The sequence below is a fragment of the Eublepharis macularius genome, chromosome 11 (assembly GCF_028583425.1).
Source record: "Eublepharis macularius isolate TG4126 chromosome 11, MPM_Emac_v1.0, whole genome shotgun sequence".
Lineage (NCBI taxonomy): Eukaryota > Metazoa > Chordata > Lepidosauria > Squamata > Eublepharidae > Eublepharis > Eublepharis macularius.
In genome coordinates, this window is record NC_072800.1 from 84462779 (window position 1) to 84487494 (window position 24716).

General features: G+C 42.6%; 2 protein-coding genes across 10 annotated transcripts in view; one reads left to right on the forward strand and one right to left on the reverse strand.

Annotated features, from left to right (window-relative positions):
* The window catches only part of KMT2C (lysine methyltransferase 2C), a 198163-nt gene extending 182885 nt beyond the window's left edge, over positions 1-15278 (forward strand). For 5 of the 6 annotated variants that reach the window (XM_054991675.1, XM_054991678.1, XM_054991679.1 and 2 more), the window contains 14 exons: positions 87-234; positions 1376-1554; positions 1661-1797; positions 2909-3161; positions 3476-3615; positions 4765-4872; positions 5686-6805; positions 8387-8523; positions 10514-10656; positions 10921-11089; positions 11326-11442; positions 12023-12096; positions 12381-12489; positions 13347-15278. In XM_054991675.1, coding sequence (XP_054847650.1) covers positions 87-234; positions 1376-1554; positions 1661-1797; positions 2909-3161; positions 3476-3615; positions 4765-4872; positions 5686-6805; positions 8387-8523; positions 10514-10656; positions 10921-11089; positions 11326-11442; positions 12023-12096; positions 12381-12489; positions 13347-13439 — 2927 coding nt within the window. In that variant the 3' untranslated portion in view covers positions 13440-15278. The remainder of the gene's footprint in view (positions 1-86; positions 235-1375; positions 1555-1660; positions 1798-2908; positions 3162-3475; positions 3616-4764; positions 4873-5685; positions 6806-8386; positions 8524-10513; positions 10657-10920; positions 11090-11325; positions 11443-12022; positions 12097-12380; positions 12490-13346) is intronic. The other variant, XM_054991677.1, reaches the window with a different exon arrangement.
* Positions 15279-16638: 1360 nt separating this feature from the next.
* Positions 16639-24716, reverse strand: part of GALNT11 (polypeptide N-acetylgalactosaminyltransferase 11) — a 35106-nt gene continuing 27028 nt past the window's right edge. For all 4 annotated transcript variants that reach the window (XM_054991460.1, XM_054991458.1, XM_054991459.1 and 1 more), the window contains 2 exons: positions 18845-18982; positions 16639-17257 (listed from right to left, as the gene is read on the reverse strand). In XM_054991460.1, the coding sequence (XP_054847435.1) occupies positions 17126-17257; positions 18845-18982 (270 nt within the window). In that variant the 3' untranslated portion in view covers positions 16639-17125. The remainder of the gene's footprint in view (positions 17258-18844; positions 18983-24716) is intronic.

A 24716-nucleotide genomic window follows, 5' to 3' on the forward strand; every position in this document is an offset into this window, starting at 1 on the left:
GCATGAATGGAAGTCAGGGTCAGATTTTTTTTCTTGTGTATCATTAGGTGTGTTAGGTTATTTATTTAGTTCTTGCTGTGTTTCAGTTACCAAGACTCTAGGACCCAAACAGTTTCAGCTGCCTTTCAGACCTCAGGATGATCTGTTAGCAAGAGCCATGGCTCAGGGGCCTAAAAGTGTGGATGTTCCTGCTTCCCTTCCAACGCCACCTCATAACAATCACGAAGAGCTACGGTAAGTGTTTTCTTCCTTCGCTGTGTGTCGGGTGCCTGGTAGCCTAACTGGACTCTTCATTGCTGCTAATAGCCCTGAGAAGGCTGCTCTCAGCTATAAATGTCAAATTGTTGTTCCTTCCTGTGCAAACTGCCGCTGTAGCATAGTAGTTAAGTGGTGGGGCTGAGAATCAGTACTCTGCTAGTTCAACTCCCATTACTGCCACAAGCTCAGCAGGTGGCCTTGGATAAGCACCTCCTCTCAGCCCAGCTCCTCAGCTGTATTGTGGGAACAATAATAACACTGACTTTGTTCACTGCTCTGAGTGGGGCACTAATCTGTCAAGAAGAATGGTATATAAGCCCAGTTATTATTATTGTTATAAACCTCAAAGATGTGGTTTGTTCTTAGAGATAATCTTTCATTCAAGACTAGGTAGATCAGGCCATAGACTGCTCAGGTTGGGAATGTCAGAGCTGTTCATGAAAGGAGGGCTCAACAAGTGACTAGAAGAAAGGTACGCATAGCTTGCTAATATTTCAGGTCATGAATATTTTTACTATTCTCACTGATAATATTTTCAGGGTTCGAAATCTTTTTAGTTCTCTTACCTAGTTAGGCCTTAGCTTTGTGTCCTCAAATCTAGATTATATTAATCTAATCATTCCCCACTAGATCAGGGACATGGCCTATTCCTTGGGGCTAGGTCAAGCATCTGGGCATTCTCTGGGCACCAAGTCTGGGATTTTAAAAATCTCTTCTACTATGTGAGAGTGTGGCATGTAAATCAGAGGGGAGGGTGGACCTGTTTGGATGGCACTTTTTCCACATACAAAATTTTGGAGGAGGATGAGTTCTTTTCTAATTACACTGAATGGAATTGTAATTTTCTTGTAAGCATTAGCACTATCTTGTAGTACCTTGCAAATAGTATTAAGAGTATTCTGGTTGAATAACTAAATGCATGGGCCAAAGAGAGTGAATTTCTGATGGGAGAGATCTACATTTTATACTCGTTGACATCACAGCTTGTTTCCTATTTTGAAAACAACCCAACAGAACTGCAGTTTCCATCAAATTGCTTGTTTTGAATCCTGTTATCTGTCTCTCGTCATTCTTCAGAACATGAATACCATTTCTAGTTTTCTTCTTTTCCTCCCAGAGTTCAGGATCCTTGTGGTGATAGAGATACTCCTGACAGCTTTGTTCCGTCTTCATCTCCTGAGAGTGTCCTGGGCATGGAAATAAGCAGGTATCCTGATCTGTCAGCAGTCAAGGAAGAGATCCCAGAGCCTATTCCGTCTCCTATTATTCCAATCCTACCTGCCAGTACTGGAAAGGGTAATGCCCATTTATATTCTAAATGCATATGCTGATTTTCTGCCCTTGCAGTATCATTTACTTCAGCTGCATGCATATTTAATTTTCCTTTTTCTCTTTCATTAAGGTTCAGAAGCAAAAAGGAATTTTATTAAAACAGAACCTGGCTCTGGATTTTTTGGCTCGCAGCTTGGACCTATCCCAAATGGTCCAAAATCTGGCCTTGTATCGGTAGCAATTACTTTACATCCCACAGCAGCGGAGGTGAGGAAACGAAGTTCCAGCAAATTACCTTGGAAATCACCCTGAATGGCCATATGCCTTTGCCCAGAATGGAGATAAATAATCTCTGAAGGAGAAAGTAAAAGAAGCAAACCTGCTTGCATTCAGACTTGGAGCAAATCATGCCTAACCTGTGATAAAGTTATATACAGTGTGTAGCATTCTGTAGATGTAATGGCTATTAATCTTATTTTTGGGGAATGATCTGCTGCAATAAGACTGTTCTAAATTCTGATTTCAGTGCAGTATATTTAATTGTACTGCATTTTACCCATGAAAGTTTCAAGGTGAAAGACTGGAGGGAGAGGCAGTGAGTGGGATGTCACAAAAGGAAATCCTTTTTTACATTTTGCCGTAGCTTCTTCTCATGATCTGCAACCTTGTGGCCAGTTTTTAGAAACAGGATTCTTCTGGAAGTGAAGCTAAGACTTGTATAAGGCAGTGTGATGATGCCATGCCCCACAACCAGTCGGCTGTAGCTCCCTCTGAATGGGCACTCATTTCTGGCCGTTTTTGCAGCCTTTCCCGAAACAGTTGGCAAAACAAATGGCCGTATTTCAAGGAGGGAGGACAACGCTTCAGAAAATGCATGCACACACACACACACACATTCATATCCTGATTCTGCCTCTGGCCTGTTTATGTGTTTAATATGTATATTTATATACAGATTCTAAGTGAATGCTGACCTTGTGTGTGGGTTTCTTCTAGAGATGGGCACGAACCAAAATATGAACCAAAGTTTGTCATGAACTGGGCTGGTTCATAGTTTGTGAGCCGGCGTTTCGTCAGTGCCCATTTCTGAAAAACTGCCACGAACTTTAAGCCGGTTTGTTTGGTTCATTTTTTGGTTTGTTACTACAGACAGCCTCCCACCGATCACTCAGTTTCCTTGGCAACGGGGGGGGAGGGCTTTCTGCAGACCTTCTGCTGCCCCAGAAGTGACGTTTTTACGAACCAAATGAACTGGTTCGCGAACTGGGGCAAGTTCATGAAAGTTTATGGTTCGTGAAATGCAACGAACCCCAGACCACATGGTTCGGTATTTTCCTGGTTTGTGCCCATCTCTAGTTTCTTCTTTTTTCTCCTCTAGAATATTGGCAGTGTGGTAGCTGCATTTTCCAGCCTTCTTCATGTCAGAATTCCAAACAGTTATGAAGTCAGCAATGCCCTAGATGTTCCTTCTTCAGTGGGAATGATGAACACTCACAGAGCAAATCCAGCCTTTGAGTACAGGCAGCAACTGTTGCTTCATGGACCCCAGCCAGGCCCTGTAGGCTCTCTTGGACTAACAGGGCCTTATGGACTAAAACAACCCAATGTATCATTTCCACCAAACGGTAATGGTAAGTTGGCTTGTACTGTTGAGAGTTTCTGATAAGTGCTTTTTAAAACTTGAACACAATTTGATTCTAGAGAATAACTCAGCTGCACTTCCATAATTCAAAGCATGTTCTGATGGTGATGATTAGGCAAAATGAGGGTCATACTATTTTCAGTGGGAAGTATCGGTCATTCTGTCGCATTCAGTTCCAAACTACTGAAACGTCAGTGGGTAGCACTAGTGAGGAATATGGGGTTGAAGAAGAAAGGGTCAAGTAGGTTCAAATGTTTTATTAAAATTGCACGTTGTAACAAACTTTGTTCTTACTGTCTTAAGGTTTGGCTGGTTATAAGGCTCACAGTCCAAATGTCACTGATGGTTCAGTACTGAGGCCACAGTGGTGTTCACATTGTAAGGTGGTAGTTCTGGGCAGTGGTGTGCGGAAGTCTTTCAAGGATCCATCTTTTCTGAAGCAGGTACTATTGTAAAAAGTGTGGTTTTATTTTATTTTGCTCATAGGGTTAAGATCACAAATATGTATGTGTGCACGCAGATTGTTTTCATTTATATACACTCTACTGTATAAGTTATTTACAGATGTTCTATTTTATTTCTTTTTGGAGGATGAAAGAATTCAGTAGTTTTCACTTTTTCTAAATATGTTTCTAGTAGTACAGGGATGAGGAGCCCTGTGGTGCAGAGTGGTAAGCTACAGTACTGCAGCTCAAGCTCTGCTCACGACCTGAGTTCGATCCTGGCGGAAGCCGGGTTCAGGTAGCTGGCTCAGGGTTGACTCAGCCTTCCATCCTTCCGAGCTCGGTAAAATGAGTACCCAGTTTCCTGGAGGTAAAGTGTAGATGACTGGGGAAGGCAATGGCAAACCACCCCGTAACAAAAAGTCTGCCAAGAAAACGTTGTGATGCGACGTCCCCCCGTAGGTCAGTAATGACTCGGTGCTTGCACAGAGGAGACGTCGCATCACAATACCTTAGTACATCACAATACCTTTACCTTAGTACAGAGATGACTTGACAAAGCACTGTAGACATAGCAATTTATATGTTCAAGTGGAGTTCACCAAACTTTTATCTTTCATTCAATTTCTGCTGTTTTAGTGGCTGTAGAAAAAAAAAATAGACCTCCCCAGAAGCTCTCCTCCTGGGATACTGAAATTGGAACAGTTCACAATTTTGGAAGTTTGGCATGCCTCCAAATTATTATTGTCAGTTAATTTAATTTTGGCTTGAAATGCTTTTGCTGTAAAGTAGTTAGAGGATGACCAATTTTTTATCTGAAGAAGTGTTACTGTGAACATAGATCTACAAAGCAATAAGTTTGCATTTCTTAATGAAAAGATTTTTTTCCTCTTAAAGTTTTTTGCCTAATTTCACAGTTTTGTTTGTCAGGAAAGAAAATCTGTTGTGGGACTTTACATTTATCTTATTAGAAAAGTCAAGATCTCAAAATGTTAAGCCCTTCCTGCAGCATTTGGGTTCTAAAATTTCACACTAACATAAGATAGATTCTTATAAAAATGGAGATTTTGTTTTTTAAATCACGGCTGACCCATTAAACATTTTTTTCCTGAGGTTTTTTTTTTACGCTGTTTGTGTTTTCATTTTCAGGATTCTAGAGAGAAGTCTGAGAGAATGGAGAAGGATGTTGTCTTTTGTAGCAATAACTGCTTTGTTCTTTATTCAGCATCCATGCAAGCAAAACATTCGGAGAGCAAGGTAAATTCACAAGCATGTTATACCTGCAACCTCCTGAAGCTGCTTCTTTAATAAAGCACGCGTTAAAGTTTAATTTAAAATAATCCACATTTATATGGCGAGTTATGTGGTTTACCTTTCAAAATACTGAAGATTTAATAGCAAGGATGAAATAATTCATTTAATTCAAATTATTTTCGGCAACTTTTGTCCTTTAGTTTTGTTTCATACTGTCAATGTATAGAGTTAATGTGTGTGACTTTTCCTGGGATCTGGTCTGAATTTTTCAGTTGTATTTCAGGGCATTGTCTACCAGGAGCTTCCCCTATGCTGGCGTCACAAAAGTAAATGGGGGTACATATATGGCACTCCATATACATATGTAATTGTTCTGTTCAGTGTTTCACCAAAGAGGTTTAATGCCAGTTCTTCTAAAGTGCATATTCTTTTTTAATTTTTATTTCAACATAAGCAAATACTAATTCTTATCATTCAACCTATAACAACTTACAATGTTTCCTAAACCTTTACCAAAACAATAATTCATACACAAATATTGAAAGTGCAGATTCTTTTGGTTCCTCTCTCCAGAAACAACTTGATAAAGTTCTGTGTCTTAAACTCTTGGATTATAAATGTAATTTAGTCTTCATGTAGCAAGTTTGATGCTATCTAATTAAGAAAACTTATCACTTAGTAAAAAGAACTGATATTAATCAATCAAGTTAACAGCTTCCAGTGTGTTACCAGTTGTAGCTTTTCTCCCTTTACATAATACTGTGTGAACGTGTATTTCTGAACACTAATGAAATGCTTCCTACTTTTCTTTTGCAGGAATTAATTCCTTCCTTGCCACAGTTCCCCATGAAGGAGGCACCCCCCAAAGTGTTCCATCAGTATAACAACAACATCTCCACATTGGACGTACATTGTCTCCCTCAGCTACAGGAAAAGGTTTCTCCACCATCGTCGCCCCTTATTACCTTCCCTCCTGCTTTTGAAGCAGCCAGGGTGGAGCCAAAATCAGATGAGCTGAAGGTCACAGTGAAACTAAAACCCCGTCTGAGAACAATACCCAATGGTCTTGATGACTGTCGCCCATTAAATAAGAGGTGGAAAGGAATGAAGTGGAAGAAGTGGAACATACAAATTGTGATTCCTAAAGGAACCTTTAGGCCTCCTTGTGAGGAGGAGATAGACGAGTTCCTCAGGAAACTGGGCACAACCATCAGACCTGATCCTGTACCTAAGGACTACCGAAAGTGTTGCTTCTGTCACGAAGAGGGCGATGGATTAACAGATGGACCAGCTAGACTTCTTAACCTTGACTTAGATCTTTGGGTCCATTTGAACTGTGCGCTCTGGTCTACGGAGGTCTATGAGACACAAGCTGGTGCCTTAATAAATGTGGAACTAGCCCTGCGAAGGGGCTTGCAAATGAAATGCATGTTCTGTCACAAGATGGGTGCCACCAGCGGCTGTCACAGGTTAAGGTGTACCAATATTTATCACTTTACCTGTGCCATTAAAGCACAATGCATGTTTTTTAAAGACAAAACCATGCTTTGCCCCATGCACAAACCAAAGGGAGCTCATGAGCAAGAACTCAGCTATTTTGCAGTCTTCAGGCGGGTCTACGTTCAGCGCGATGAAGTCCGCCAGATTGCCAGCATAGTACAACGGGGGGACCGAGAACACACCTTCCGGGTGGGGAGTCTTATCTTCCATACTATCGGCCAGCTGCTGCCACACCAGATGCAGGCCTTCCACTCCTCAAAGGTACTTTATCCCGTGGGTTATGAGGCCAGCCGGTTATATTGGAGCACACGATACGCAAACCGCAGATGTCGCTACTTGTGTTCTATTGAAGAGAAAGAGGGCCTCCCCCTTTTTGTCATCAAGATTACTGAGCAAGGCCATGAAGATGTGGTTCTTACCGATTCAACCCCAAAAGGTAACACCTTAATCTGTGAGAGGAGTTACTTTTCTGTCATGTTCTCAAGTACCACATATATTATTTACTTCCGTGTGGCATTTTCAAGTGGCTTCGTCTTTGTTTTATCCTGGGTTGGACTAAATTAATGTGAAAATATTTAATGTGAGCCACCTCATTCCATTGCAGGAATTAAATAGCTGTGACTATTAGTTACAGAGATCTCTCTATTGCCTCTTGCAGGGCTGGCGCCTCCATTGAGGCAAGCCCAGCAACCACCTCCAGTGCTAAGGCGCCAGAGGGGGTGCCAGGGCTGGGGGCAGCAGTGTGCGGGCGGCTGATTGGGAGGGATGGGAAGCTGCCCACGCGCTGCCCTGGCCGCCTGCCACACCTGGCCTGCACTGCAGCCTCCCAGCTCTCCCGCGCTGCCGCCGCCGCCGCTGCCAACACGCCCCCCACCGGGAGCAGCAGTCATGGGCCAGGTGCGGTAGGCGTCTGGGGCGGGGCATGGAGCAACAAAGTGGGAGGGCTGGGAGGATGCACACACACCTCCTCAGCCACCCGCCTTATCTGGCTGGGCCGGTAGCCTCCCAGCTCTCCATCCCAGCTGCCCGCAGTCCAGGTGAATGTGCGCGCGCAGGACCTGGAGCAGTCCTGAAGTCCATCCGTCCATCCCCCTGGCCTCAGGTGCCAGAAACCCTGGCACCAGACCTGGCCTCGTGCAATTATCTAATGACGGAAGGCAAGGCTGAAGGCAGCCTGTAATATGCAAGACCACCACACGAGACAAATTCCTTCACATATCACCTGAGTGTGGCAAATTGTGAATGCCCACAATTACTATCCTTTGCAGTGACTTGGGGAGGGGCTGTGGCTCAGTGGAAGTGCTTTGCATGCAGAAGGTCCCAGATTCAGTCCCCGGCCTCTCCCGTTAAGGATCAGGTAGGAGGTAATATGAGACCCTGGAGAGCTGCTGCCAGGGTGCATAGGCAATACTGACCTTGATGGATGCTCTGATTCAGTGTAAGGCAGCTTCATCTGTGACTTCATACTGTTTCCCCATATAGATGTGCTACAGAAAGTAGAGGAATGTACAAGTGTGTGCTGAGAGCCGGTTTGGTGTAGTGGTTAAGAGCGGCAGGACTCTAATCTGGACAACTGGGTTTGATTCCCCACCGATCCTCTCAAAGCCAACTGGGTGACCTTTGGTCAGTCACAGCTTCTTGGAGCTCTTTCAGCCCCATCCACCTCACAGGGTGATTGCCGTGAGGATAATAATACACAATACACACTTTGTAATCCATTCTCAGTGAGCGTTGTCCTGAAGGGGGGTATCTAACTCGAATGTTGTTGTTATTGTTGTTGTTCTCATGTATGGCAGGATGCATGCAAGGCAAATGTGATTTTCCATGTAGAAATGAAATCAGTGTAAAGAATTCATTGTCAGAGAAATGTGCCATCTTTCCCCTCGTATATTCTAGAGAGTATCTTACTGCTGCATCCAAAATGGCCATGTTCTTCAGACAGTATATAAACTGAGACAAGAGTTCTGTTCTTTTTCCTGCATTTCTTTTGTCTTCACTCTATTTTTTTCCTGTGTAGGTGTTTGGGATAAAATCCTGGATCCTGTTGTTTGTGTAAGGAAGAATTCTGAAATGCTCCAGCTCTTCCCTGCATATCTGAAGGGCGAAGACCTCTTTGGTTTGACTGTCTCTGCAGTAGCAAGAATAGCAGAATCAGTGAGTGGCCTCCTCAGCTCTACAACCAGACTAGCTCTTGACCTGTTCTTGCTTAATATTAATGTTTGGCAGTGAACTGAACCAGGCATTGCAACAAAAGTATTGATGACCACCTTAGAAACCACGAAAGTTTTTGTGAGCCAGAGTGTTAAGTTTAGCTGGTTGAGATTTGTATCAATAGCTACAAACATGGGTGGTTGTGGTGGAGATTACATGATTAGAATGAGGCCTGAAAGCCTAGTGTTTCATGACAAGGTATGTTGCATGACATTATTGAACACAGGTGAAACGCAGATCCAGTCAGAGTGGTCTACTCTGAGAGCATGATGTGGACTGCTCTGTCAGTGGAAGAGGGATTCCAGATCGGGGTGTTTCTATCCTGTTCCACAGGCCCCGCTATGCATTTGGCAGTCTGCAACCTTCAGTTCTGTTACTGAATTTCAGAGTTTGGAAGCACACACACACACACACACACCCCAAGTTGGTTTCTGTTTCCCTTTTTTAATGTGTGTCCGCTTTACTCGCTTGCATAAAGACTGTCCATTTCAGCCAGTGCTCCCAGAACAAGCCCTAGGGCCAACTCTGTCCAGGTATCCATTCCAATAACACTACCCCAGGATCCAGTACCCTCATTAGCCATAGCATCAAAGGCTCATTCAGCCTAATGTTATACATGTTGCCATGTGCCAATTATGCCTTTCTGCCATTTTCCTTGGCCCAGTCCAAAGGAAGTTAGGCTCATCATTGTCCTATTGAAAATAATGGCATTTACAGCCGCGTCCCATGCCCCATAACTCCCAATGCGATTAGTGATGCTTATTCCCAGGGAAGCATATGTAGAATAGCAGCCCCTTATCACTCCATTAAGGGTCTGAGATTGGTTTAAACAATATTTTAGCATGTCTGTCTTTGGATTAATTCCAGAGGTGTCGTAGATAGGGTTAGTCTCCTGATGCCAAAATAACAAGGACTTTGTGGCACTATGGGGGGAATTACTGCAAATTTAGGTGAGAAACTCCAGATTTTTCCATGGACAAGGTGTGTCATATTATGCTGCACTCAAAGTCACTTACAAAAGTAAACAATAGGTGTAGATTGAATCCAACTGTTGATGAACTGGAAAAGTAGGATGAATCTGCGTAGTGTACAATTGCTTTTTCTAGTGAGCCAACCAGCCTCAAGTCCCTATTGAATCCAAGTCTGATGGTATCAGATCTGCATATGAATTCCAGCTAAGCAGTAAGGAAAGAGATCTTGGAGTGGTAGCAGACAGCTTGATGAAAATGCTGACTCATTGCACAGCAGCGGTCAAAAAGGCAAATTCCGTGATGGGGATTATGAGGAAAGGGACTGAAAATGAACTGTCTGCTCTGAGCTGTCTGCTGTAGCTTCATTTGGAATACCAATGATGAGAGGCAACATCAGAGGAAGGCTTTGGCCCCTGTGCCCTATTTGCTGGCCATCCAGAGTAACTGGTTAGCCACTGTGTGAAACTGGATGCTGGACAGATGGACCACTAATCTGATGAGGCAGGCTTTTCATATGTCAAGAGTCTGGCGATACATGGAGAAAAGTGGTCTGTGGTTCCCATTTCCCTGTCTGTGTAGTATACAGAGGGGGGGGGGTATTTAATATGCTTTTTGTTTGATTTGTACATTCCCTGTTAGAGGGAGATTGCAAAAAATGTAAGAAAGGAAATACAGGAAAGATGCCTCCCTTTCAGTGACTATGATGTATGTGCGATAGAGTGGAAAAGGGGCAGGTAATCTTTGTACAACACCCTGCCAAGAATGGTGGTGAGACTTTTGAGCAGGATTTGAAAAGACGGGGTTGGGAACTTGCTTAAAGGAAAATCAGGAAGAACTGAGATTTGCAAAGCACCTAGTTCCATGGCTTGTAGCATCTGTTCTCATTCTTAAATCACACCAGCCATTTCCTTGGCTGTTTGTTCTGCACCCACATTGACATGTGATTCTTTGGTCATTTTCAGCTTCCTGGGGTTGAGGCTTGTGAGCATTACACCTTCCGGTACGGCCGAAATCCACTCATGGAACTCCCGCTGGCCATCAACCCCACAGGCTGTGCCCGCTCTGAGCCAAAAATGAGTACCCATGTCAAGAGGTTTGTGTTAAGGTATTTTCTTTTAAATTCACATAGTACAGCCCAGGGTTTATAGGCCGCGTAGGATATTTGTGCTTCTGTGTGCTGCTTACAAACCCTGTTGTCGTTGGCTGTGTATGTGCATGTCCAAGCCAGGGAAGCTGCTTTGTCGTCTACGCTAGCTGGCTTTGAATGTGTGTCTGTCTGGAATTTTTTTAAAATTCAAAATGCACAACATTCAGAGAGATCTTCAGTTTTCCTTGTATGTCTCTTCTGTTCTGTGACCCATAACTACAGGCCTCATACTTTGAATAGCACCAGCACTTCAAAATCATTTCAGAGCACAGTTACCGGAGAACTGAATGCACCTTACAGTAAACAGTTTGTTCATTCAAAGTCCTCACAGTATCGAAAAATGAAGACTGAATGGAAATCCAATGTGTATTTGGCACGTTCACGTATTCAGGTCAGTTACATTACCTCTGCGTCTAGAAGGTATTAATGCTGGGTCATATTAGTGCTATTTCTCTTTGGCAGTTTGTTAAAAGTTATTAATTTAATAATCTAAACTTTGACACCTTATCCCCTAAACATTTATCCTCAGTGCATTTAGCTCCCTGTGTACACTTCAGTACTTAGGTGTTCCCAGAAGGGGCTTTTGTAGCCCAACCTTGGTATAACTGTTGTTAATTGCCTTTGTAGGGCCTGGGCTTATATGCTGCTAGAGACATTGAAAAGCACACCATGGTCATTGAATATATTGGAACCATCATCCGCAATGAAGTAGCTAACAGGAAAGAGAAGCTGTATGAATCTCAGGTATTGCTTAAGGCAGTTTGACTGTTGTTCATGTTGCCTAACAAAAACTGGAGGTTTAGAAGACACACACGGCTGTGAATTGTGACAAGTGTGTGAATCAAGTTCTTTTTGTTCTGTGATGAGACTGTAGCATTCTGGAGAATTGCCTGAAAGAGTTAACGAATATTAATTATGCTTCATATAGTAGAGTCTGTGAGAGAGATGAGGTGAGATCTGGGCGCATATGGCAATGAGCTCCTAATGCTTAAGTTTCCTGTGCACATGTGTGTGTCCATCCAGTAATCATACAGGGGCATAGCTAAGATTAAGTGTCTGTGACAAGGCTTATTTTGAGCCTGTAGTTGCATAGCCCTGTAGGGGGTCTTTTATATTTGATATTTCTACATAGTTACAGAACAAGAATGCTGTGCTTCCCATAAGTAAAATGCACACATTTCCACTTCCTTAGGAAACCAAAGAATTGTACAAATTATAACAGAAACTCGACCTTGGAGCTAGCTATCCCAAGTCACTCGTTTGTTCGAATGAATGACTTTGCTTGTACCAGTTTGACAGAATTTTCTTTCTTCTTCCCGCTCAGAATCGTGGGGTGTACATGTTCCGCATTGACAATGACCATGTCATTGATGCCACGTTGACAGGAGGTCCTGCCAGGTGGGTGGCTCTACTGAAATAGTGATCTCATGCTTGGAGTTCAGCCACGTTCCCTTCACTGACTGTTTCCTGAGAGGTTCTACTGGACTCTTTCTGTGGTTTCTAAGTTAGCCCATTCAGTATTCATGCATTCACTGGAATGTAAAACTGCTTACTTGTTACAGTCTTGATTTTGCTGCCGTCTTACTTACTTAAACAGAGCTCAGTGGCTGTGGCTGTTTCATAGTAAAATTAGCTTATGTATTCCGTGGTCTAAATCAAATGTTGGGCTTCTTTTCTCATAGGTATATCAACCATTCCTGTGCACCAAACTGTGTGGCTGAAGTGGTAGCCTTTGAAAGGGGACATAAGATCATCATCAGCTCCAGCAGGAGAATCCAGAAAGGAGAGGAGGTGGGATTTACAGAGTATACTCCGTTTCTTATTTCAGACCACTTAGTCAAAGCTGCAAGAATCTTGTCCACTAGCATTTTTTTTCCTTTTAGAAGTCTACTGAGTTTCTCTGCCAACTGGTCATTCACTACTCTCTGTGTTGCCTTCAGCAACCACAACAGAAGCCTGTTCGTAGTGCTAGACTGTTGAGACATTACTATTTTTAGATTTTTCTTTACACGAGGACCTGCATCTCAAAGCATTTATGCTGAAACACAAAAATATCTACAATGCTGGTAAATTTAGGGTTCGTATTACCTCATTTTTAGTATGATTTGTGTGCCCTCCCATTAAAAAGTTAGTACATCAGAACGAGAAAACTGTTCTGGCGGGCACTTTCAGATGTTTCTCTCTCTGAAACTTGCTCCGCGTGTGAGGATTCTGGCTCGTCAGTACGCACATGGGCTTCAGCCCTGAGTTTGCAAGAAAACACGTATAAAAGTGCCTGCTCTAATAATAAGTTAGTTAGAGCTAGTTTGGAAATTACTGTTCCCCCACATATAAGTAAATAAAAGTATTACCTGAGATAGTTCTTGACCATTAAATTCCCCAATAACTTTTCACTGCCATATCACATTATGGATTCAGAACTGCCATTCATTCACCCTTGTACCCATTGTGGGGGTATGCCATCATAGGTACTGTGCACATAGGAAAACGCTGCTGATCTCTTCCTTCATCACCATCAGCCATTTATAATGCAACAACATAATGGCACGGAGAATGTTTTTTTTTAATGCAGTTACAAAGGCTGATGGGTTTGGTGTTTGCAAGGCCCAGAGCGTCTAACGCCATCCCTAACCATTCCTTTCTTTCAGCTTTGTTATGACTATAAGTTTGATTTTGAAGATGACCAGCACAAGATTCCATGTCACTGTGGAGCTGTAAACTGCCGGAAATGGATGAACTAGATGCATTCCTTGCTGTCTCAGAGGGTTGCTTGTCCCAAGGAAGAAGTGATGTTTGGGGTTGGGAGGGTGGGATATGAAAGCAAATCACTTCTGTAAGATACAACTTGCGTGTAAAGCAAGCACCGGAAGCAGACGCTGGCAGGAGGTGGAGCTGCCTGACTGCCCAGGCACACAGAGGTGAAACTGATCTCCAGACCGGTCCAGCACTTTTGACTTTATGAACTCACTAAGGAGAAATCATTGAACTTGGGCAGAAAAGCGATGGCTGACCTGCTAAAGGGCGGTGGGGCATCAATGAATGTAGACTGAAATCACCAGCGAAAGGGAGACGTCCAAAGTGCTGGCCACAGCCTTACTTATTAAAGGGGCAGGCCCTCTAAATACAGAAAAATAATTAAATAAAAGTAGACACCACTGAACAAGGAATGTACTGAAATGACTTCCTTAGGGATAGAGCTAAGGGAAAAATAACTTGCACTAAAATACATTTAAATACTTGATTCCATGAGTCAGTTTATTGTAGTTTTTGATTTCTGTAAAATAAGAGAAACTTTTTGTATTTATTATTGAAATAAGTGAATGAAGCTATTTTTAAAAGGAAAAGTTAGAAGCCAAGCTGCTGCTGCTGCTGTTACCTGCAGAACTAACCAACCTGTTACTTTGTACAAACGTGTAAATATTTTGAGAAAAACAGTACAGTATACAAAAAATAGTAATTGACCAAATGCTACCAGACTCTGCAGAAGTTCGGGTGCTTATTATAAAACTTTGATAGGGATGTTACAATATGATCTTGTGTATTATTAAACATGCCATTACAGATGTTATGGAATAACCAAAATCTCAATTTAAAGAGAGGTTTTACTTTATTTTTTTAATCTTTAAAGCAGGCTCAATTGTGCTCTATTAATAAACTTTTTAAAGTAACCCTTAAGACTGATAGCATGTATATTACAATTATGACTTTTGTAGACGTCTGAGGAAATTTAGACTGACTGATTTATTTTATTTGTATTATATTGTTACATCCCTATTTCTTAAATCAGGTTTTTTGTGCTTAGGATTTGTGATAACTGTGAATAACTGCTAAAACCACCCAAAATAGAGGCTGAATGGGGTTTTTTTCCAGCAAAAAGTAGCGGAGATTAGATGACTGTTCAGCTTACACTAAAATCATGTAATGAAAATAGAAATGTGTAGTGAGAGCGTAAGTCTAATACAATAGCTGCCTTCTTTAAAAGGAAAAACAAGGAAAAAAATTAGGTGTAATTGTGTTTTCAGCTGCAGGACTCTGGCAATAGGGTTTTGGAAAATGTAATTTAAAATGTGTTTGTATGGATTGTTTTGTTTACATTTCTTTTAAAAAATAAACACTGTTTGTGTTTGCTTGTAGAAACCTAATCAACATTTTGAACCAGGTTAGTTTTTTATTTTGTACTTTAAATTCTGGTACTGACACTTCACAGTCTAAATATTAAAAAAATGAAGTTTTTTGTGTGCACAACTAAAGTGGACTGTAAAACTGTTGGTATATTCAGTGATACAGTTCTGAACTTGTAATGTATATGGCATGATGTATTTTTATCTTACAGAATAAATCAATTGTATATATTTTTCTCTTGATAAATAGCTGTATGAAATTGTTTCTTGAATATTTTTCTTCTCTTGTACAATATTCCAACATCCTACCAGTATTTGTCCTACAGGTTTTTTTCTGTTCTGTATAGTATCTAATGTTGGCAAAAAATGAATTTTTGAAGTATACAGAGTGTTATGGGCTTTGAAATTTGTGGAAACAGATTTAGAAGATCAGCATTTACAAATAAAATATTTTACATCTATAAACCCCCCTTTCTATATTTTTATTTGGGAATGTCTATTATTCTTCGTATCGGGATGCAGCAAATCCTGAACACCCTACTTCCACATGTGTCCTGGGCAACCAGAGCATGACTGACCAGGTCCGATTTTTACCACAGTTCCGTACCGGGAACCAGTTTGCAAAGATCGTATTTTAATCACTGAGAGAAAAGCAGAGTAGACTAATTGTAGAGGAAGTTGGATGAACTTCAGAGATAGTAGAAATAATAAACAGACTCTGTCCCAAGCATTTCTTAGCCCAGCCATGAGGCTCCTTCGCAAGTCCTTGCGGGTTCCCTACCATGCAACCCGGCCCACCTCAGCAGCCAGCACCACACAACCAGGCCACAGATAGAACGTGGGGGAGGGGGGGTAGGTTGGCTGTTGGGTGAGAAAGAAGTAAGAAAAGAAGAGAGGCTAGGAGGGCTTTAAGGGCCAGGAAAGAGCAAGTAGCGGGGAAGGAGAAATGAGATGCCCTCCAACAAGTCCTTGCAGGTCCCCTGATCGTCATATCTAATTCTGAACAGCACCATAAATGATCAACAGATCTGCAAAATGGAGCTAGGGACAACAAGGGGGGAATTCTCTACAGGGAATGAAAACTTCCCAAAGTAATAGAAATGTCTGTAGGTTTAAGAAAAGAATGCCCACTATGCAGTCAGTGGCCATTTTGGAGGTTGTCAGGCAACAACAGTGATATAACTGAGCCTTCTAAGCCTTGCTTTCAGTCAAACAAAGCCTGGGCTGAATTGGGGAGAACACTTGGAGGCCAAAGCAACCCTGCAAAAGGTCCTGTGTCCTTCCCCTCCCAATGAAGGAGAACTAACTGGGGACAGACTCTGGGGTGAACGCTACAGACTCACTACCCACAAGACTGGCCCCAGCCAGATTTTGTCAGGGTGAGGGAAAGCTGGAGACAAGGGCAGGCAAGACAGGTTATCTAGTGGGTGGGAAGGAGAGAAGGAAGCAGGGAGAGGGGAAAGGTTATAGGGGCTGTCAGCCAGGAAAGAGGAAATAGTGAAAATGAGATGACTGCCGTAAGGCCTTGCAAGTCCTGCTTGTTCATTTCTAATTTCAAGCAATATTTAGAACAGCAGCACTGAAATCCTTTCATAAAATTAATATCTCATTGTTCTGAATTTTTTAATGCAACCATCGCTTTCAGTCCTAAGGGAGAAACGTACTCACACACATGCATCTTACACCACCACCGTCAAAGTTTTAGATCCATTTCTGCTAACCTCCTGGCTTAGAGGCTAAGGACAACAAACAATGATGCTACCAAATAAATAAAAACACCACACTTCTTTTAAAATGCTATATCCATAGAGCACCAAAATAAATTGTAATAACTTTATTTTAAATACTGCAGAACAAAAAACAGAAAATTTTTAATTATGTAATACGGTATTTTTAAAACTAAATATACAAATGATTTTAAGATAAAACATTTTTTCTTGCTCAGCTAAAATAATTCAGCCATTAAAACACAAAATGAACATGTGTAGTACCATGATACTTGTGCAAGAAATTTCTCAAAAATTAAGTTACACTGTTTTAATTATTACTTAGCATTTCTCTGTATGCAAGGGAACACCAAGAAACTGTTAATGGCACTTCTACTGGTGTAGACAGATTGCAATGAAGCTGCCGACTGCTTGTGTGTCACCCAAACATTGTAGCCCGATGCTGGCTTTCAAAACCGCCATCTAAAGTAGTTTTTTAAAAAATACTCGTCTCTATTGGAAATAACAGGTCTGGGACAGAGACCTTTCCCAATTCTCAGTTCAAATAACGGCTAGTGAGAAAGACACCTGCTCTGACCCTCAGCTCTCCAGACGCCATTGCTGAGGAAGGGAACCGTCACAAATGGCCATGGTCACATATCCTTTGATGCTAAGCGGGTCGACAACCTTCATGCATTGCCCAACGGACACCTGATAGAGTCGATTGTTTTTCTAGAGAGAGAAGAAGAATCAAGTAACATGTATTGTCGAAGGCTTTCACGGCCGGAGAACGATGATTGTTGTGGGTTTTCCGGGCTGTATTGCCGTGGTCTTGGCATTGTAGTTCCTGACGTTTCGCCAGCAGCTGTGGCTGGCATCTTCAGAGGTGTAGCACCAAAAGACAGGACACTGAGAGATCTCTGTCTTTTGGTGCTACACCTCTGAAGATGCCAGCCACAGCTGCTGGCGAAACGTCAGGAACTACAATGCCAAGACCACGGCAATACAGCCCGGAAAACCCACAACAACAATCAAGTAACAGTTGAGGTAAAACAGCTGAAAATCCAGTGCCGACATTAAGGCTATTCTAAAAGCTTTGCCAGTTAAGTAGAGCGAGCTAATCTTTCTAGGGCTTCAGTGTTTACTCAAATTCCAACAGAAATAACTTTTACGTTTGCTTTACTCTAAATCAAGCACAGAAGTCAGGATTCTCCTCAGAATCCTAGTCGTATCTATTCAGTGGGACTTACTCCTAGGGAAGTGTTTTCAGGATTAACCCACGTTCAGTCACTGATCTCCAGCACTGGCCCGTGACTTTCACAGCCTCCTTAGACAAGTGATGGAGCTGGATGCCAGCTAGATACTGGCACCTCACCTCAAGCGTTAATTAGCATGGGAGGCAGAGTCAGCCCCTATGGCATCTCACAGCATCACCTTCTGGAATTGACCTCCAAGGAATCAAACTGAAGACAAGAAAGCAGCACCCCTCACTCCCATCCCGGCAAGTCACTACAGGATTCCATGGGTCAATGGTAGCCCAAACGTGAGAATTTCCAGAGAATCCACAGGCTAACGTTGTGCCTGTCCATCTCGTGGTGCAGACATATTCCACTAAGGCAACCAAGGTTGTTGCACAACCAAGCTGCAAGTCAAACTGAAACAGGTTCAGATAAACCTATTTTGTCTTCTAAAATTAGCGTTAGCTTGTGACTAGCCATATTCAGCATGACTTCTCTTCCGCTGTTGCTCCACTAGCCAACTCCTGCCATCAACAGCTCATCAGAAAGCCAAGCAGCTGATCTGGCTCTGGTGGTACACAGTGATGCCATCAGTAGCTGCGCAATATAAGGATTCAGAAGCTTGTGTCAGTTTGTTTGCAAAGCTACTGGAGAGTCAGCTGTGTGAATTAATGCCTAGACTTAATGTTTGTTTCCTACAGGGATGTATCCCGCTGGCTGGATATACTCATGCAATATACATAATTTGTGGCAACAGCCCATATGAAGGATCACGTACACCTCAGACTCCACTGTGTGGCCTGTAAACCTTCTAGTAGCCAAAATACTTGTGCTAGCAAGGATTTTAGTGTCTAGAAGTTTTACAGATCATGTTACAGAAATCTGTACTGCAAGTCAACATGGTGAAATCCTTGTTACTTCCCATGTTCAGAGTTAAGATGTATACCATCCACAGAGCACTGAAGTTATTTATTTATTTATGGATTTACTGCACTTCTATCCTGCCTTTTCCCCCAGCGGAGCCCAAAGCAGCGTACACTGTTCTCCCTTCTCCACCTATCCCTATTCAGAACACACTCACCCCCAACACCCACTGCTGAGATCCTCCGGATCCATGGCATTTCATAAGGCGTGGTGGATCAGAAGTGCGCGTTTCAGACACATCCAAACACAACAGATTGTTTAAGATCAGTTCGTGATCTTCATTGTAAAGCCATACCTAGGAACAGGAATAGTAAGTTTAGTGCTGTGTGTTTTAAGGTGAATCTCTTAGTATCCAATTACATTCATTCCTAGCTCCAAGCATTCTCGTGGGCCCAATACAAACTGGAAACGCAAAGCCCCCTCCCATAGGTACATGTTTGCGCGTGCACACACAGACACAGCAATCTCATTCTGTACACGTGATCTCCATCATGAAAGAAATTTTTTTACAGTATCTTAATTCTGAAACTACGCTGACTACATCTAAAATCACATAATGGGCCGCACTGCCCCTTTTTAAACCATGTCCCCAAACCACCTATCCTTTTAAATTACTTTAACATAATACTCAACCTGAATAAGAGTTCTACAAAGCTAACTAGTCTGAAATACTTTGATTGGCTTTAAGATGATATTCTGATTTTTTTAAAAAATTCTCATGTACCAATGTAGCTGTAACTATTTTATAAACAGACCAACTCGCTTTATTTTTCTACCTTTTTCTCAACATCTCTTGCAAACTCTCACCCAACAGATGTGGCCTAACCATTACTAACCCCACAATCAACTGCCTTAGTTTCTGATGAGCACCAGCTAAAACGTCTTTCAGCATCTGCCAGAGGCACTGGCACCACGGGAAAATGGGTGAGGTTTTGCATTTTCCTGCATGAAAAGTAACAGCGGTTGGTTTTGTTGTCTCATATAAGAAGTCAGGTTACTTTGTCTTGTATTTTAAGAACCCATGCACAAAAAACTCTTGGTCTGGTAGTTCATAAGAGCATGTCACACAGGAAAGATCAAGAGCCACTGTGGTGTAGTGGTTAGATTACTGGGACTAAGGTCTGGGAGACCCAATCCTCACTCCGCCATAGAAGCCCGCTGGATAACCCTCGGCCGGTTACTCTTAGCCTAACCAATCTCACCGGGTTTTTATGAGGATACAATGGAGAAAAGAAGAATGTTGCACGTTGCTTTTACTCCCCATTGGGGAGAAAGGTGAGGGTATAAATGGATGGATGAATTAATACACATACTTCTTTCTCAAACTACAAGTCCACATCTAATTGCATAAGCACATCTGCTCTGTTCTACAGTAAGGCCTGGGCTGGGGCAGCACATCTCACAAGCGCTGATATCACATATAGGTACATGTCATAGATAGAGGGCAGCATAATCTACCATTTCACCTTAACTCCCCCCGCCCCAACATGGCCATGGGTCTGCAGCCTGTATCTCTGCACCTGGGGAATGGGCACCTCCTCTACTTGTACCCCATTATGACAAACCTCCTGTTAGGTTTGCCCAACAGCTTTATCCTGTTTGGGAAAGTAGGAATTTCTGAACATTGAAACAGCCACCCTGGGTCAGGAGCAGAGCCTCTTGGAACAGACTGATACGCAAGGTCATTTTTCAAGGACTGGGTTGTCAACATATTAATTAGAACAGCCCCAGCCTATACAGAAGTATTTCCAAGTCCAATAAGGACTCACAAGCGTAAGCTTAAAAGATGCAAACAACAAGTAGCGATTAAGGGATGACTCATATTTCACTAGCCTAGTATACCCACCAACTCTGAAACCAATTTATCTGTTATGCATTCTAATAGTGCACTGTGCTGTTAGCATTAAGTGCTCACTTTCCTATTCCACTTAATTCAGATTTAGAGGGTGGTGATAAATCTCTGCTTTTGTTCCCTAAAGACTGGCAGCAGCAATTGAACTAAACATGCTCAGTGTAATTCTTATAGAAGACTAACTGCTAGCTGGCCAGATTAAAAGGTACCTTCCACAGTAAGACTAGTCATTGGAGCCCAGAACATGCAAACCAGTGCCCCCCCAAATGTTCCTTGTGATAGTTAACTGTTATATGAAGATGAATAATCCTTTTGGGGGGGGGTGGAATAAGCAGCAGTGTCAGAAACTTCAGAGAAGTAAGACACTGAATGTCTACTGTGAGAAGAGGCCAGAGGGAGAAGAGCCACCCGGGGGGGGGGGGGGCAGGTATTGGACATAGGAACCAAGTGACTCTTGCCTTTAGTGGCCAAAGTACAAACTTAGCAGTACAGAATGCATCCATTCAGGTCTTTAACAGTACCCCTCTCTATGACTGTGCATATGTGAGCATGTATAAATGCATGCGTGAGCATGTCCGGATCCCAACATTCTAGGGTGTAGCAAATGAGCCTGTTTTTTAAAAGCAAGTTTCCAGTTCCTTCCTGATTTTTGTTTGGAAATCTAGATCTAACCTCCATTGAGAGGAGGAAGAGAGAGAGCAGCCTTATATGAAGCCACACCTTTGCCACTGTATTCTCTAATCTGCCTAGGGCTGCCGTGCCAACTCTAACTTGAGAAATTCCTGGAGATGTGGGGTAGTATCTGGAGAGGAAGCTCAGCTGCCATTTCATCCAAGGGAACCGATCTCCGTAACCTGGAGATAAATTGTCATTCTGGAAGAACTCTGGGCCCTGCCTTGTGGTGGGTAAGCCTGTATCGGACTGGCACCAGTTCTCTGATTCTCCCCAGCCCTACTACCTAAAAACATTTCCACGGGAGGTGCCTTTGATCCCACTTGGGCCCTTCTGCATGAGACACACTGCCTTCTGCTTCTACTTGATGGCTCATCGCCACGTTGCCACCCCTCAACTACTTTCACACTTCAGCTCTGAAGCGTATTTGGTTTCTCCCTCCTTGCATAGATCTCTGAAAGCCTTGAAGGGGGGGGGAGTTACAAGCAAATCTACAGAGAGTAGTCACATATAGGATATTTGTACACATTGGAAAGCTCTGGAATGTTCTGGAGCTTAATCTGACTGCAAGGTTCTACCCCTCCCAGCATCTGAATGTGAGTGCTGACTGAAGTCAACACTGGAGGAACTTGATATCATGGGGGGGAGAGCATATTGTATAAAGTCTATCAGTGGGTTCCAGGCAAGATTTGTCCCAGTCTATCTGCAGGTCCAAGTCCCTGAGCGGCTCGTGGATAACAGCCAAGTGGTCCTGCTCTCAGTAGGCCCCAATAAGCCAATTACAGGTTTCTAGTCTGAGGGCTTTTCTGCACACACAACTTATTCCTGATTTTCTTAGCAGTCGATGCCCAAACACTGGGATGGTTCTGGACACAGTTCTTCCACGTCTGCCCTCCATTTGCATTTTTACAGTTGTGGATTCTGTTTATTTTGTTCTGTATGCGCCTTAAATAATCAGGATTTCCAAGTGAGGTGCTGTTGTCATTGGTGAAATCACTGGTGATGTCACAGCACCCTCCCTTTTTCTCTGCATATGTTTATAACGCTGTAGCAATATAAGGGCTGGATTTTTTTTTAAAAAAAGATCAAAAATGAACACATGGGGAATCCTAAAAGAGGGAACAGCTCTGCCTCTCATACCTAAGTGTGTGCGCGCGCACACACCGGTCCAAACTGGACAGCCCTATGCAGGCTAACCCAGAGCGAGGAGGCTGATACCAGCAGAGCAAACGGATCTCTGTTGCGATGGAGCCGAAAGCAGCAGTGGCTATACTCTTTTCAAATCGCGTTGCTTTCTCTGGTGCCCCTCCCCTGGACCCCAATTTTTAATTTTTTTCATTGCATTATAGCAGCCTACTATTGTAATAATGCATGCAGCAGGTTCTCTGAATTTCCATCTTTCGTTTTTTGTTTTGTTTTTAAAGGTGAGGCTCTAGCCCATGCCCTTGCAGAAATATAAGGGGAAAGGCATATTTCTGCAATGGAACAGGCTTGAGGTTGACTTTTTTTTTTTAAGACAGGAACTCAAGAGAATCTGCTGCATATATTGTTACAATGGAAGGCTGATGTAATATTCAAGTCCTCATTAGGGTGCAAAGGGTTGATATCAGAAATATTCTCATCCAGTAATGGCTCTAAAGGGATCTCTAAACCAACATAAGAGCCGAGAGAAGGTTCAGACTTCTGGTTTCTCCACCTAGATGAGTCTCTCAGCTGTGGAGCCAACAAGGACTGGGTGATGCTGACATGGTCCTTCTCACCAGAGCTGTGTGATGGACATCAGGGATGGAGTCCTTGGAAGCAGGGCTATATCCTGAATTTTTTCAAGCTCAGCAGGGGCCAGTTGGTTTGCAGTCAAAGAATGGCACTTTTGCTTAGATCTGTCCAGAGATTACTTATTCTTCTACTCAGATTTCACCCTTTGCCGGAGCCTCCAACTGACTGCGACAATGAGGCCTCTCACTGTTAGTGGCTGCGACAAGGATCTGGCAGACAAATCATCTGGCAGAGTCTTTGTGTCCGATCTCAGAACTGACAAGAGCGAGGACGGTCGGGTCTTCCTGTCTGAGGTGGAGCCCTCTGAGGCAGGTGACTGAGTTGCTGGCACATCAGTATCAGCCAGGGTCTGCTTTAAGGCGAGAGGCTCTATGGCTGAGAGCTCCATTGTGACTGTTTACGGAGCCCAATCGAAGGCAAGGAGAATGGAATTTTCGTCTCACAGCAGGAACATTTACTGAACAGGGTTTTTTTTCTAGGCCATCTTCCCAAGAAGCAGAAGAAGACAAAAGTCCAATATTTTTATATCTATAGTGTCTGTTTTTAAACCTTAAAGTTACCAACCAAAAAGATATACATGCTCTGAAGAACATCATTTCTCCATGGGAACAAACGTGAACTAAGAGGAACCCCCACCATTCACATAACATGAAGGCAGGAACACAACTGAAGGAAAGTACCTTGCGCTCAGATTAAGCTCCAGAACATTCCGTGGCTTCCTGAGCATACACAGTTCCCACATGGCTCTGCAGAGAAGCCACGATGATGGAGGGTACCTTTGTGGGTTCACCCTCAAAGAATAAGGAATGCCATCCAAAATCCCTGTAGCCGCTCACTTCGCACTGTGAGATTCAAACTAACCTGGAGCTAAATGTTGTACTACTTTATTAGTACATGCCATTAGTACATTTTATTATTAAACTGTGTACCATTTTATTGGAAACCCAGAAAAATGACCACTGCCCAGGCTCCAGCTTTTAGATCCAGCGTTGGCTAAAGTCTGCAGCTCTCCTTTTAACATTTTATTTCTTGCAAGTAGCAATAATAAATGAAATGTTCATATGTGGAATATTTTTATTCAACATTCACAATGACCAGATTTAATCTGTGAATTTATAGCAAATAATAAAATATTCACAAACTGCAAAACTGGGTTCAGGTTACCCAACATGACGTTTGCATGGAACACTGCTTGTAGAACAGTAAAATAAATTTGGGCCGTCTTAATATTCTAGTTTGCAATTTTTTAAGTACACACATTCATGAGATTACCTCATTTGTTAGAAGCATGGGACTGTAATACTTGTAAATGTTTTATAGATGAAGAAAAGCATTAAGCCAATTAAGTGAAAATGAGAGGCCCAATGGCCATGACAAGAGGGTCAGTTGACCACTCTTGGCCAACAAAACCAAATATGGCTCCAGAAGCCAGAGGAAGCAAATATGGCATCTTTGAGTCTATCTAATTCTATTTACTCACGGATCCCAATGGGAAACTGTCTGGGAACAGAGGATCTTCCAATGTGTCTTTTTAAAACAGTTTTTCTATTGTAGCTGTTGAGGCTTTTACGTGTGCTGCTACTACAGTGTGAGACTGGAAAATTCAACAATTCTTCTAGAAAATGATCCTGAAGCAGAACCAAAAATGGTGGCTAAGATCCAGTTACTCTTTGGATTACCAGGGACACGATCGTGATTACGGCTACTATTTCTTACTCAGTTCCATTCA